The sequence below is a fragment of the Sphaerodactylus townsendi genome, linkage group LG16, assembly GCF_021028975.2.
Source record: "Sphaerodactylus townsendi isolate TG3544 linkage group LG16, MPM_Stown_v2.3, whole genome shotgun sequence".
Classification (NCBI taxonomy): Eukaryota; Metazoa; Chordata; class Lepidosauria; order Squamata; family Sphaerodactylidae; genus Sphaerodactylus; species Sphaerodactylus townsendi.
The window spans coordinates 25,761,460-25,775,322 of NC_059440.1; the positions used below are offsets into that span (position 1 = coordinate 25,761,460).

The 13,863-nt window shown below is 47.9% G+C and overlaps 1 protein-coding gene across 9 annotated transcripts in view; it reads right to left on the reverse strand.

Annotated features, from left to right (window-relative positions):
- The window catches only part of PLCH2 (phospholipase C eta 2), a 308,320-nt gene that overhangs the window by 119,560 nt on the left and 174,897 nt on the right, over window positions 1–13,863 (reverse strand). For 6 of the 9 annotated variants that reach the window (XM_048518900.1, XM_048518908.1, XM_048518899.1 and 3 more), the window contains exon 1: window positions 4,511–5,501. The exons of the other annotated variants lie outside the window; for them this stretch is intronic. In XM_048518900.1, coding sequence (XP_048374857.1) covers window positions 4,511–4,631 — 121 coding nt within the window. In that variant the 5' untranslated portion in view covers window positions 4,632–5,501. Of the gene's footprint in view, window positions 1–4,510; window positions 5,502–13,863 lie in introns of those variants that run through there. 9 annotated transcript variants of the gene reach the window in all.

Genomic DNA, 13,863 nt, shown 5'->3' on the forward strand with positions numbered 1-13,863 from the left:
TGCTGAAGTCCCTCCCATCCCAAATCCTTGCCTTCCCTGGGTTCCATTCCCAAATCACAGATATAGGATGGGTGACACCTGGCTTGACAGTGCTACATGCGAAAGGGATCTGGGAGTCTTAGTGGACCACAAACTGAACATGAGTCAGCAGTGTGATGTGGTGGCCAAGAAAGCCAATGCGATTCTGGGCTGTATCAATGGCAGTATAGTGTCTAGATGGAGGGATGTAATTGTGCCTCTCTATTCTGCATTGGTTGGACCTCACCTGGAATATTGTGTACTGTTCTGGGCACCACAATTCAAAAAGGATATTGATAAGCTGGAACGGGTCCAGAGGAGGGCAACCAAAATGGTAAAAAGTCTGGAACCCATGCCCTACAAAGAGAGGCTTAGGGAGCTGGGGATGTTTAGTTTGGTGAAGAGAAGGTTAAGAGGTGACATGATAGCCATGTTTAGATATTTGAAGGGATGTCACGTTGGTGAGGGAGCAAGCTTGTTTTCTGCTGCTCCAGAGACTAGGACCAGGAGTGATGGGTCCAAGGTGAAGGAAAAGAGATTCCACCTAAACATCAGGAAAAACTTCCTGAAAGTGAGGCTGTTCAACAGTGAAATGCTCTACCTCAGAGTGTGGTGGAGTCTCCTTCTTTGGAGGTTTTTAAGGAGAGGCTGGATGGCCATTTGTCAGGAGTGCTTTCATTATGCGTTCCTGAATTGCAGGGGGTTGGACTTGATGGCCCTTGTGGTTTCTTCCAACTCCATGATTCTATGATTCTCCAGGTATTTCCCAACTTGTAGATGACAAGCTTAGCAATGACTCCTTTTTTTCCCCAAAGGCCATTACCCTAGACACGCAATGCAGCAGGTGGAGGTGAAAGCCATCTCAGCTCTATTTGGCACTAAAAACAGGGTTCCCTGGTCAAGCCTGAACGAAGCTCCCATTAAGCTCCAGATCTCCAAAATTAGGACAGATCTGACCATTGAAAAGACGTCAGAAATAGGGATTCTTTTGCAAACAACAGACTGAAATTTCCACAGCGTCAACACTCTGGCCAGCCTCTGCAAAGATAAAACTGCCACTGCTTTGCTTTGAGGCTCTGGTTGCGGCTCTGAACTCCAGCAGACATTTTTTTTTTTACAAAACTTCCCTTCTGTTAGTGACCTGCTCAGCAAGTCATCATTAGCTGGGCCAGTTTGCAACTCCGTCTGCCTGGCAGCATAAAACAGATGCAGATAAAAGCCGGAAGTCCAGAAGGAAAGGAAAGCGAAGCTACCGGCGGCTTCTGCAAGGCAGCCTCAGCCTGAGTTGGCATGGGATCAACATGTGCATTTTAAAATGAGTATTGGTTGCCTAGCACAGATATAGCCCCTTTCATAAGACAGTGGACTTTAAAGCCTCCATAGGGCAGTTACCCTACCAGATCAGGCCCAATTAGAGCATCCTCCTGAGAAGAGGAGTAGTAGTTTGGATTTATGTCCCTCTTTCTCTCCCATAAGGAGTCTCAAGGTGGCTTACAAGCTCCTTTCCCTTCTTCTCCCCACAACAGACACATTGTGAGGTTGGTGGGGCTGAGAGAGTTCTGAGAGAACTGTGACTAGCCCAAGGTCACCGCCCCCTATTTGTCACTGAACAAAGCAACATCCTTGCCGCAATATCATAAGGCAGGGACTGGGGACATCGTCTCTCTCTGAGCCCAAAGAACCGAGAGAAGATACAAAGAAAGAAGAACTCACATATGAAAAAAAACATCAAATATACAATAACCAAAGCTTTACAATTGTATCGCTAAATTCCACTGAAGGAGCATCAGATAAAAAAATCAGAAGACCACTGGATCAGGCAAAATTTCATTGAATCCTGGATCGTTTCCACACCGTGGCCCATCAGTTGCCCACAGGTAGCCTACAACCAGGATGTGAAGGCAACTGCCCTGCCCTGATTTTGCCTAGCAGCAGCTGGTATTCCGTGGTACACTGCCTCTGATCCTGGAAGCTCTATTTAGGCTTCACCATCAGCAGACTTCTCATTCACGGCTTTGTACAGTCCCCTTTTAAAAGCCGGCTAAGTTAGCAGCTCTTGATGTGTCTCACAGTGGTAGATTCCATAAATTAATGACGTGTTGCGTAAGAACATTCTGGCTTGTTAACATGCCGCTATGTTTCTGACTACATCGTACAAGCAGAGAAAGCATTAATTTTAAAACAAGACGTGTTAAGCGCAGATGTGTGCCCCCTGCCCCCCCCCCCCCCCGCACTGGCTGAGATCGGGAGGAACCCCAGAACAGTCGGCTTTCTTTCATGGAGAAGAATGCTTATACAATTGTGGATGGTAGATTCGCTCTCTGGATGAATAACGCAAGCAGGCAGAAGATTGTGGTACCAGGCACCAGCTCCCACAGAGTGGGAGACCCTCACTCTGCCAAGAATGGGCACAAAGTAACTGTGTCAGAGCCACACCAGGCTCTTTCTATGTGCAGCGCATGCTTCGTTTCAACAGCTGGGAAGAGATAGAAGGCTCCAAGCCCTTGGGCCTCTACGTTGTGCTCTCTCCTCTGGAGCGACAAAGGACTGCTAGACAAATGCACGCTTCATACTGTGACGGACAGGAGGCTGTTCTGCCCCAAAGGGAAAAATCAGCCACTGGGAGCAGCGCACAGAAATGCTGCTCAAGCATCCAGTCCCCTTTGAGAAAGGGGATGAGATGTTGGAGGGAACACAGGAGAAGGGAGAGTCGAGTTCCTCCTCAGGGGGAGAGCTGAGAGAGCTCAGGTCTGGCTCAGGAAAAAGAACAGACAGAGAGAAGGATGGGTCTGCCTGCCAGTGTGGCCGAGCAATTGAGTTCTATCTCTGGGAGAGGAGAAGGTGCTCAATTGTTGGGCCTGTCTCCGGTGACAAGCAGACCTTGTGCCGTTTACTGCGAAAGGGCAGGTGGGCATGGGTGGAATCCTGTATGTGAGAGAGAATCCAATCTAGTGGCTAGTCAGTAAATGCCTGTCTGTGTTTGAAAGCATCATCAAAAAGTCTAACAACTCTCTGAAATCATTACCAGGGTGTTTGTTTGTTTTTTGCAGCAGACAAGTTTCTCCTTTGTCCACTTGGAGCCCTGGTTTGTTCCTTTGAAACCAGCCTATGAAAAAATAAACTTTCTTAATTGTTTATGCATTAATCCAGTGACCTCAACAATCTCCGTGTGGACCACAAAACATACTTCATGACTGCAAACCCAAAGCCTGTATGCTCCCTGCCTGGGAGGTGAGGGGAAGGTTTATCATTCAAAATAAATCTAGATCCCAAAAACCTGAGGAGGTTGGGCACATTTCCTCAGCGGGAAAATAAAAAGGCTTCCCACATGTACATTCCGACTGCCCCGATCCATAATGAATCATGGTGCCTGGTTAAGGAGTCTTCATTAATATTTTGCAAGGATAAAGTTCAGGGTTCATCTCTCTCTGGGAAAATGCTAGTGTAAAATGCTAGTGAATCTGTTGCATTTTTATCTGACTTTGCCTGTAAGAAATTTAAAGTGTGTTACATGGGTCTTGCTTCTCAAGGCTGAATACAGAGGGAAGACACTTACATCCCACAATTTCTGAAATTGGACAAAATGTTATAAAATCTGTCTCAATGGACAACACCGAGTAAGTTTTGAATCCAGTAGTGCCTAAGAGACCAACAAGATTTTCGGGGTGTGGGCTTCCAAGAGTCAGCGTAGTGTAACGGTTAAGATCAGGTGGACACTAATCTGGAGAACTGGGTTTGATTCTCCACTCCTTCACGTGAGCGGCAGACTCTTATCTGGGAACCAGATTTGTTTCATTTTCATTTTCATTTTAACCTTTAATGGTATATAGCCAGATTTGTTTCCTACATTCCTGCTGGGTGACCTTGGGCTAGTCACAGTTCTCTCAGGACTCTCTCAGCCCCACCGACCTCACAAGGGGCCTATTGCAGGAAGAGGAAGGGAAAGGAGTGTGTCAGCCCCTTTCAATTACCTTACAGGAGAGAAAGTGTAAGATATCAATCCAAACTCTTCTTCTTGGTCTCTCAAAAGCTCCGATTCTGATAATCTTGGTCTCTGAGATGCTACAGGACTTGAATCTAACTGTTCTGGTACAGAGCAACCTTCTGAACACCAAGCAAGTCATAAAATAATGGTAAACGGTTACCAGCCCCAAAGTTCTTGAAACCTCCTTGCTGATAATAGATATATCCATGGAAGAGATGATTACCTGGGAGGATTATCTAGTTAGTAGTGTCTCTTTGTACAATCCCTCTCCAATGAGGGCTAAGCACAACTGCCAATGAATAAATAACTCTGGCCCCTTCCACACATGCAAAATAATGCATTTTCAAACCACTTTCACAACTGTTTGCAAGTGGATTTTGCCATTCTGCACAGCTTCAAAGAGCACTGAAAGCAGTTTGAAAGTGCATTATTCTGCATGTGTGGAATGAGCCTCTGAAAACCTTTCAGGTACTGTTGTTTCACACCGGGTCACCTTCGCCCTCTTACCTATCTGGCCCATTTTCCATTTGGAAGTAGCCACAATGCTCCCACCAATCCAGAAAAACTCCTCCATTAGACGGGCCACCGAAAACTTATGCTGAAGCAAAGGAGATCTGTAGATATCCATGTTGGAAGCAAAGGCCGCTTCTGTGTTTCGGATGCAAGATTTCCCCCTCTCCTCCAAGAGACGGAGGTCAGGCAGTTGCAAGGTCCAAGTAGAAAGACACGTACAAAAACAACGCTCCCCCCAAATACCCCACCAAGAATCCTAAAGCTGTTATTTTTGAGCAAGAAGTCAGATGTTCCAGGCTATTTTGATTCACAGCCGGCTTCTCGAGTGCAGCACGCACGCCCACCTCCCATCCTTCGACAAGGCCGGAAGAGAAACTCTGAGATGTTTTCTCATTAGCCCAAGTCATTAGCACTTGGATCGAGGCGATTTCGAAAATGAAAAAAAGTTCCCACTTCAGTTGTTGCTGTAAAAAATGAGGCACCGTTTGTTTCCTGGGAGGCAAAATGGCATTGTGGAAGATGAAGAGGAAGGCCCCTGATTGTCACAGCTACATTTCCTTCCTTGCCGATACTGGAGAGTCCAGGGTGCTGTTACTCCAAGACTTTGCTGCGTCTTCGGCATCTCGCTTCCCTTTTCGACCTTTGAGAATTTATGCCCCTGCGCATATCGAACCGGGGAAGCGCTTGAAATCTGGACGAACTCCCTGTGCTTGTTGAAAAACTTTTCACAAGACAAAATCAAAAGGGGTTTCTTCCTCTGTGTATGGCACCCACAGAGCCCGGATGCCTGTCCTCCATTTAGGCAGCCGGAGTTTTCTTCCTCTGTCCAGCCATGATTTTATTCCCTTCAGAAAAGAGCAAGTTCACACCAGCCTGATTAAAAAAGCCTTCCTTTCCCCACTTTTTGCAGGCTCAGAAGGACTCTTCCAACGGAAAGAGGAGCATCTTCAAGAGGAGAAAGCCTTTCACTCCGGTAAGAAGGGGGAAAGAAACAGCTACCTTCAATCCAGCTCCGGGAACACATGTTTCCTGAAATCCTAAATCCTATGTATACACTAATCCCAAAGCTGCTGCTCTCGCCCTCGCCAGTCAAAGGATTTACAGGAAAAGAAAGAGAGAGCGTCAGCCGCGGCAGAATGAAACCGAGAAGACAAAAAGCGTTTCTAATTGTGTCCTCTTTCTGCATAAATGAGCCGGCAGTCTCCGAGGGCCCAATTGTTTTACACAGAAATCGGCGGCTCCTCGAGTAACCACAAAATCTCACCCTGAGTGGCATTGAAAAGCCAACTTCAGATGGCCCACTCAGGGGAAACATCTGGAGAAATGTCAAGGGGCTATCAATGAAGCTGCAAGAAGGGAGGCGAGCTTTCTCAGGGGGTTTATGCCCCTACCCCTTCCCCCACCACACACACACACACACACACACACACACTCACCAAATGATTCTGCTCACAAGCCCTGGGGCTGTCTGTCAGACAAAGTGCTGGGTAAGAGACAGAGATGCTCTTATGTAATACACAAGGCTAGATAAATGTAGAGCACTTTGGGAAGAAGAAGAAGAAGAGGAAGAGGAGGAGGAGGAGGAGGTTGTGGTGGTGGTGGTGTTTGGATTTGTATACTTCCTTTCTCTCAAAGGGGCTTACAATCTCCTTTCCCTTCCCCCTCCCCCACAACAAAAACCCTGAGAGAGCTCTGAAGAACTGTGACTAGCCCAAGGTCACCCAGCTGGCATGTGTTGGAGTGCACAGACTAATCTAGTTCACCAGATAAGCCTCCACAGTTCTAGAGGCAGAGGAGGGAATCAAACCTGGTTCTCCAGATTAGAGTGCACCTACTCTTAACCCCTACACCACTGCTGCAAACTGCATGATGGGACATTCCTCCTACTGTACGCACACACTTGGCATAATCATTTCTCGGTAAAACATTTTTTTCACCCTTCTTGGCAACTGTGTGGCTCAAAAATATCCCCTTATCCGTTTCAATCGCCATCACTTGCCCTCGTTTCTTGTTGTCCTCAATGACGCCAAATCTTCTGGCTTCTGAGCCAGTGACATCATCACAACCACCTTTAGCTTCCCTGATTTAGTGGGAAGGCCCAAGTGACTCAGTTGGGAAGGAGAAAAAACAGACGCCCGAGAATGTGCATGCGTGTCCGTGGTCTTGAAGAAGCATTATTGGGTGGGGATGCGCTTTCTAGCATGACATTAAAAAGATGCAATTTGCGCCATTGGTGGGAAAGGATTCCTACCCCGCCCCAAGTCAGAACTGGGAGGTATTCAGCACAATCCTAGCAAGAACACAAGGCTTCAGAACCATGAAAATACACCTGAACATTTGGTTCTTCCAAAAGAAGCTCTAGCCAGGGCAGTGGGCAACTGTACCAGGAAGAGAAGCGGGACAGAGGAAGGCGAGGCTTGGACGTGGCGTCATTCTTCTCCAGGCTCTTCTCTGGAGGACAGCTGAAGTGCTTTGGAGGGCCTTAAGCTTATTACAAGAGGCTGCTATTTCGGGCTCACTTGATATCCTCGGAAAGATTGCCCATGCACAACAGCCACAGGCAGAAACTTACACACTGACTTTGCAGCGGGGACTACAACTCACTCAAGAGATCAAACTGCACCTGCCAGTCCCACTTTGCGGTGGGCGGCTGGCAGAGCTAAATGCTGCTCCCCGCCAAAACAGTCCTAGCTTTAAAAGGGGCTTGGACAGGTTTATGGAGGAGAAGTCGATCTCTGGCTACCAATCTTGATCCTTCTTGATCTGAGGTTACAAATGCCTTAGCAGACCAGGTGCTCGGGAGCAGCAGCAGCAGCAGAAGGCCATTGCTTTCACCTCCTGCATGTGAGCTCCCAAAGGCATCTGGTGGGCCACTGGGAGTAGCAGAGTGCTGGACTAGATGGACTCTGGTCTGATCCAGCAGGCTAGTTCTTATGTTCTTATGCACTTTGGGATCGAAAAGAAAGCAAACCTTTTTACCCAACCATGTGAGTTTTCCTCTGTGTAGGGTAAGGTGACCAAATGGTCACCTTTGTGATCCGGGACGGGGAAGCGGCCGCGCGCGCATGCGTGCACACAGCCGCAGAACGGTGAGCCCCAGAAGCCGGTGCACGCGGCTGCAGGAGCGCACGGGCTTCTGGGGCTTGCTGTTTGCCGCCCTGTGACAGAGCAGCAAACGGCAAGCCCCAGAAGGCCATGCGCTCCTGCGGCCGGGCGCCCAGGAGGCTGCTGCACTACCTTGCACCCCCAAGGCAGTGCAGCAGCCTCCCAAAAATTGGGACAATTTGTAGAACCCGCGGGACGCAGGACAAATTGTCCAAAGGCGTGACGGTCCCGTCCAAAGCGGGACGGCTGGTCAGCCTAGTGTAGGGAGATCTGGGCATGTAAGAGAACCAGCGTGGTGTTTGTGGTTAAGAGGTGGATTCTAATCTGGAGAACCGGGTCTGATTACCCCCACTCCGGCAGCCTTTTGCCTCTTCCCAATGTGGCCCTCAGAAACGAGAAGCCTTGCTCTTGCTCATTAATTTAAAGTGCAAGCCAACCAAACAGCGAACAGATGCTGCCACCACCGGAAAGAAGAAAAAGACACAAGAGTCGGTCCAATTCCATTCACTTGCTAGAGTGGTAACGAGCAAGACTCCCTAGCCAGTCATGGCTATTAAATAGTCTGAGGTTCACTGCTTTCATTGACCTCGCCAGTCCTCAAGGGATTAGCCTTGAAGCATCTTGGCTGTGGAGGCTGTTGTTCTTTGCACGCACACACACACACACACCGCAGCCGCATCCGTCACCCTATGCACGTACCACGTTTGTGATACACTCCAGGCCAGATCTAGGTGACCAGATTAGCAGTTTAACTTTATCCCGCAAGAATGGGGATCAAAATAATATGCATATTTAACTATCAACGGGAGTAGCAGAATGCCACAGGGCACCAACCCCCAGAGCTATCCAACCCAGAGGTAAGCCGCATCAATGACTTATGGCAAACATGGAATAACTGAGATTTGGGAACCATCGCATGGATGGCCAAGTTGCTTTCAGTACCGAGTAACAGTTGCCAAGTCAGGATCAGAGATGCTCAAATGTTTCCTGCAGCAGTGGTGTAGTGGCTAAGAGCAGGTGTACTCTAATCTGGAGGAACCGGGTTTGATTCCCCACTCTGCTGCTTGAGCTGTGGAGGCTTATCTGGGGAATTCAGATTAGCCTGTACATTCCAACACACACCAGCTGGGTGACCTTGGGCTAGTCACAGTTCTTTGGAGCTCTCTCAGCCCCACCCACCTCACAGGGTGTTGTGAGGGGGAAAGGGCAAGGAGATTGTACGCCCCTTTGAGTCTCCTACAGGAGAGAAAGGGAGGATATAAATCCAACTCTTCTTCTTCTTCTTCTTCCTTCTTCTTCTTCTTCTTCTTCTCATGTTTTTACCAACTGTTTCAGACCTCTACTTTTTACCATCCATTTGAAAGGTTCTTTCGTTTTGTGTGTGCATGTTCTATGGTTTATTTACGCATACCATGGAGATCATGTACACACTGCGTCTTTTAACATACGAATAATATATAACGACAATGTACAGCATTGTACTGGAAAAGGCATCCCTGGGAAACAGGTGTGCATTTGAGGAGAAGCATTCAGCGAAAAGGACTTCGGTGGGCTTTGACTTGCACAAGGGAGACACAAAATCAAAACAGGAATAAATCTGGAGCCACCTTCAGTAGTGCATGCAGATGGCTGCTGCATTGTGCATCTCGCAGGATTTCATGCCCACTTGGTTCATCTAGCACGCCGTTGTCAACTCTGATTGGCAGCAACTCTCCAAAGTCTTAGTCAGAGAAAACACTTGTCAGACTTGGTAGGTCTTTTCCAGTATGTGAGAGCCTTTGAAACAGCTGAAATTTGAGGCTTTAGAGTTCTTTCTAGTCAATACGGTTTTGGCAATCAAGAGAGATTGGGCCATCTACAATCCTGTCTGAAAGCAAAGATGTATTTCCCAGCTCCGGTACACATAATGTCCATAAATCATAGAGTTTGGAAGAGACTCCAAGGGCCATCAAGTCCAACCCCCTGCAATGCAGGAACACAGAATCGAAGCACTCCTGACAGATGGCGATCCAGCCTTTCTTTAAAAACCTCCAAAGAAGGAGACTCCACCACTCTTTGAGGTAGCGCATTCCACTGTTGAACAGCCCTGACCGTTTTTCCTGATGTTTAGGTGGAATTCCTTTTCCTTCACCTCGGACCCATGACTCCTGGTCCTAGCCTCTGGAGCAGCAGAAGACAAGCTTGCTCCCTCACCAACATGACATCAAGAAAAACTTCCTGACAGGGTTGTTCGACAGTGGAAGGCACTCCCTCAGAGTGTGATGGAGTCTCCTTCTTTGGAGGGCTTTGATTGTGTGGTCCTGCATTGCAGTGGGTTGGACTTGATAGCCCTTGGGGTCTCTTCCAACTCTATGATTCTATGATTCAATGATTCTAAGCTAAGAAGGGTCAACCCTGGTTAGTACTTGAATGGGAGACCACCAAGGAAGTCCAGGGTTGCCATGCAGAGGCAAATCATCTTTGGCCCTTTCCCCACTTACCTTAAGCACCGCGCTACTCTCCTAAAGTAGCGGGGTCCAGCTGTACCACCTTCAGGGGGCGGGCGAGAAGAGGGGCTGGATGGCCATCTCTCAGGCCCCCTCAAGTAGCGTAATTCCTGGCGCCTTTTCAAATGGTGCCTTTTGATGACCTCGCATTTAGAGCCGGGTCAGCCGGCGCCAGGAATTGTGTGCGCTGGGAATTGCGTGCAGCACCCCTCCGACAAGGGTAAGTGAGGAAAGGGCCTTTGTTCATCTCTTACCTTGAAATCCCCACGAGAGACAGTCAGTAGTAGTAGAAAGTGCCGGCACTTTCTACTACCACTGACTGTAAAGATCTGGGCATGAAATTGTCAATCTTTGGCTCAGGGTGAAAGCAGGTGAACTGACCAGACCAGCCATAAGACCCGTGGAAGGCATCTCCCACCTGCCACAGGGAAGATGAAGGACTTAAAGCTTGAGCATGGATTTATTAGAGAGCTTAAGGCAGGCGTCCATATGGTATAGCTGCTCTTAGAAGACTAGGCTGGAGGACCTTAGGAAGAGAGGAAAATCTCAAGCTGGCATTCAGGAAAATACCACTCAAGCTGCATTTTCTGGGAGTTCATCACTGCTAAGATAGACTTCTTCAGCACAAGTTCTTTCTATAAGGGCTGGAAATCCATCCTACAGCTGGATTTATTTTTTCATCTTCCCACAAGTTCAGAGTGGTTTACAGCCGTTTTCCCAAATGCATGTATTCCCATGTATTCCATTTTTATCCATCCTCCCCTTTTCAGATTCAGTCTCAGAACAACCATGTAAACTAGGGAAGGCAAGGAGAGAGAGGGGGGGAGAGGGAGAGAGGGAGGGAGGGGAAGAGGGAGAGAGGGAGAGAGACAGGGAGACACAGTGGGGTAGAGATCGGCTCAGTGAACCCAGTGATCTTCAGAGCAAAGTGGGGATTTGAACTCAGATATCCCTACTCCCCTAGACCATGCTGACAGAGGCTGATGGGAATTGTAGTTCCTGAACATCTGGAGAGCCGCAGGTTCCCTACCCCTGCCCTAGACCAACACTTTTACCACTGTCCAACAATGTAATTTCCAGACATCTATTCTTAAGGGACCTCTAATAATTAGGAGGCATAGAACAGAACAAATGTTTTTTTAAGATAATATTTTGTGGGAACGCTAGTGAAATAAGCAGCTCTGTTTGGTCCACCCATCCACAGTTGTGGAACACAAAACAAAGACAGATAAGCACATAAAGACCTGAAGGTGACACTCCTTCCCTCCAGGTCAGCAGAAAGAGTGAGAAGTAATCCCCAGTTTCCCCTAAACTCCTCAATTACCAAGCACAGATCTGCCAGGCCCTGAACAGCCTGTACATTTCAGAGAACACGAAGAGGACGAGTTCATTTTTATACCCTGCTTTTCTCAACCTTAAGGTGAGTCAAAGGGGCTTACACACTCCTTTCCCTCCCTCTTCCCATAACAGACAGGTGGGGCTGAGAAAGTTCCCAAGAACTGAGAACTTGCTCAAGGTCACCCTACAGGAATGTAGGAGTGTGAAAACACACCTGGTTCACCAGATAAGCCTCCGCCACTCAGGTGGAGGAGTGGGGAATCAAACCCGGTTCTCCAGATCAGAATCCACCTGCTCTTAACCACTACACCACACTGGCTCTTACCAGGGGGCTAGCAAGATACCTGATTCCCTGTGCCGCCCCCCAAAAACACACTATCACTGGCAATGTGCTGCCACCACCCTTTCTGCCACTTCTATAGGTCCCGCCTCCCATGACTCCACTCCCTCCAGCCTCTCTCAGATGAAGAAAAGTGGAAAGGACATCCCAGAATGCCCTGCAGTCTGTGCAGAAGCTGATAGTTCAAGGGTCTCTTATTGGAGGTAGGTTCTCTCCACCAGATGCTGCATCTTAGAAGATGTCTTTCCACGCCAATGCTTCCAGGGTTGCCAACTTCCTGGTGAGGTCAGCAGATATCCTGCAATCACCACTGCTGTTTAAACCGGAGAGATCCACTTGGCTGCCTCGGAAGATGGCATTGTAGCCTGCTGAGATTGCTCTCCACCCCAAAGCCCTCGCTCCTCAGGCTCCACACCCAAATATCCAAGAAGTTCTCAACCTGGATCTGGCAACCCCATCCCATGCCCGTCCTGTCTTGTGCCATCGTCCAATTTCGGCCAAATTCGTCCAATTTTGGCCAAAACCCATTATGGAAGAGGGAGACATTCCTCTTTGGGGGAGATTTCTTTTAAAGATTTCTTTAAAGAAAGATTTCTTTTAAAGAACAAAATGGATTTGCACACTCTTGTCCTTAAGAACCCCCTGTGGCTGTAGAAACAGAACCCGCCCCTCTTCTCACATGCTAGACAAACATTCCAGGCTACTCGCTTAATTGCCATGGATTAGAGACAATTAGCCTATATCGCTGCCCAGCAAGTAGGTCAGGTAACAATCCTGCTGTCCTTTCACTGGGTCAGAGAAAGCCCCGTTGTCGAACAAGAGAAGGCTGATAGAGTTACAACAGGAATAGCTGGAAAAGTGTTGAGTTTTCTAATGGAGGGTGGGGGGGATGGCTTCTGTCTGAAACCAACTTTTGGCATCAGGACAATTAATTGCAGGGTATCCTAAACGTGCAAAAATAGGCACAGATTTTTTAGCTTGCTGTCAGAGCTGGTGGTGGAAAGCCCCCTCTCTAAACCTCGTGTTCCCTGGGGAGGTTGTTCCATAATCCTGGGGCTGCTACTGATAAGACCCTGTCTCGTGTACCCACCAGATAAGCTTCTCTGGTTGATGGGACAGACAGGAGGTTCTTTCCCAGTCATCTTAATTCCTGGGCAGGAATGTATATAATATACACTAATTCCCTATAGGACATATCCAGGAGGAGAAGGTACTGTGCTGTTTAACAAGGATTGTTTCTCATGTCTGACTGCTTTAGCCCCCGTCCATCTTAATTCCTATCCAGCCCCTCAGCGCCTGCAGTCCGAGGACTTATCAACCGCCATCCGCTTTCGTATTCCCGAGTGGTTTTTGTTTCCAACAGCCTCTTCAAATATGCATCCGCCTTTCCAGTTCAATTGTGGATCTCACATTGACAACTCCAATTAAGAAACATTTAGTACGAGCCCTCCCACACACGCGAGCACACACACACAGAGACACACACACAGAGAGACACACACACATGTCTTAAAAGTTCCTTTTGTGTCGGGCCTAGGGGAAGTCAGTGCTTTAAACCCATACGTACGTTAGAGACTTCTACTAATTAAGCAACTGTACCTTTCTGCTTTTCTACATGCGCAAGCTACTTAAAACAAAACAAGACAAAAGAGAGATAATCAGGTCTTCGGGAAGAGGTTGGGTTTGGCATTCTGAAAAGCTGCCTTTAAATCCAGCTTCCACTATATACACAAAACAAAATCCACAAGCTTTTCCTCCCTCCTCTATGTTAAATATAAACAAACTCTGGCAACATTTCTCTCCCCTTCTGCCTTCAAGCACCTCAAAATACCCACATGGACCATCCAGAAAGGCTGGGCAGAGGAAATTGCGCTTTTCAGATCTGTTTAATGAAACTGGGGGGGAGGGGGAGCTGCTGACAATAAAAATAATGAAAGAAGATGAATTGCACATGATGCTGCAAACTCTTCTTTCAGGCCCCTCTCGCACATGCAGAATAATGCACTTCCCCCAGGTGGAAACTACCAATGCCTGAATGCATTTCACATGTTTCACTACTCAAGCTGGGACAGATTTGA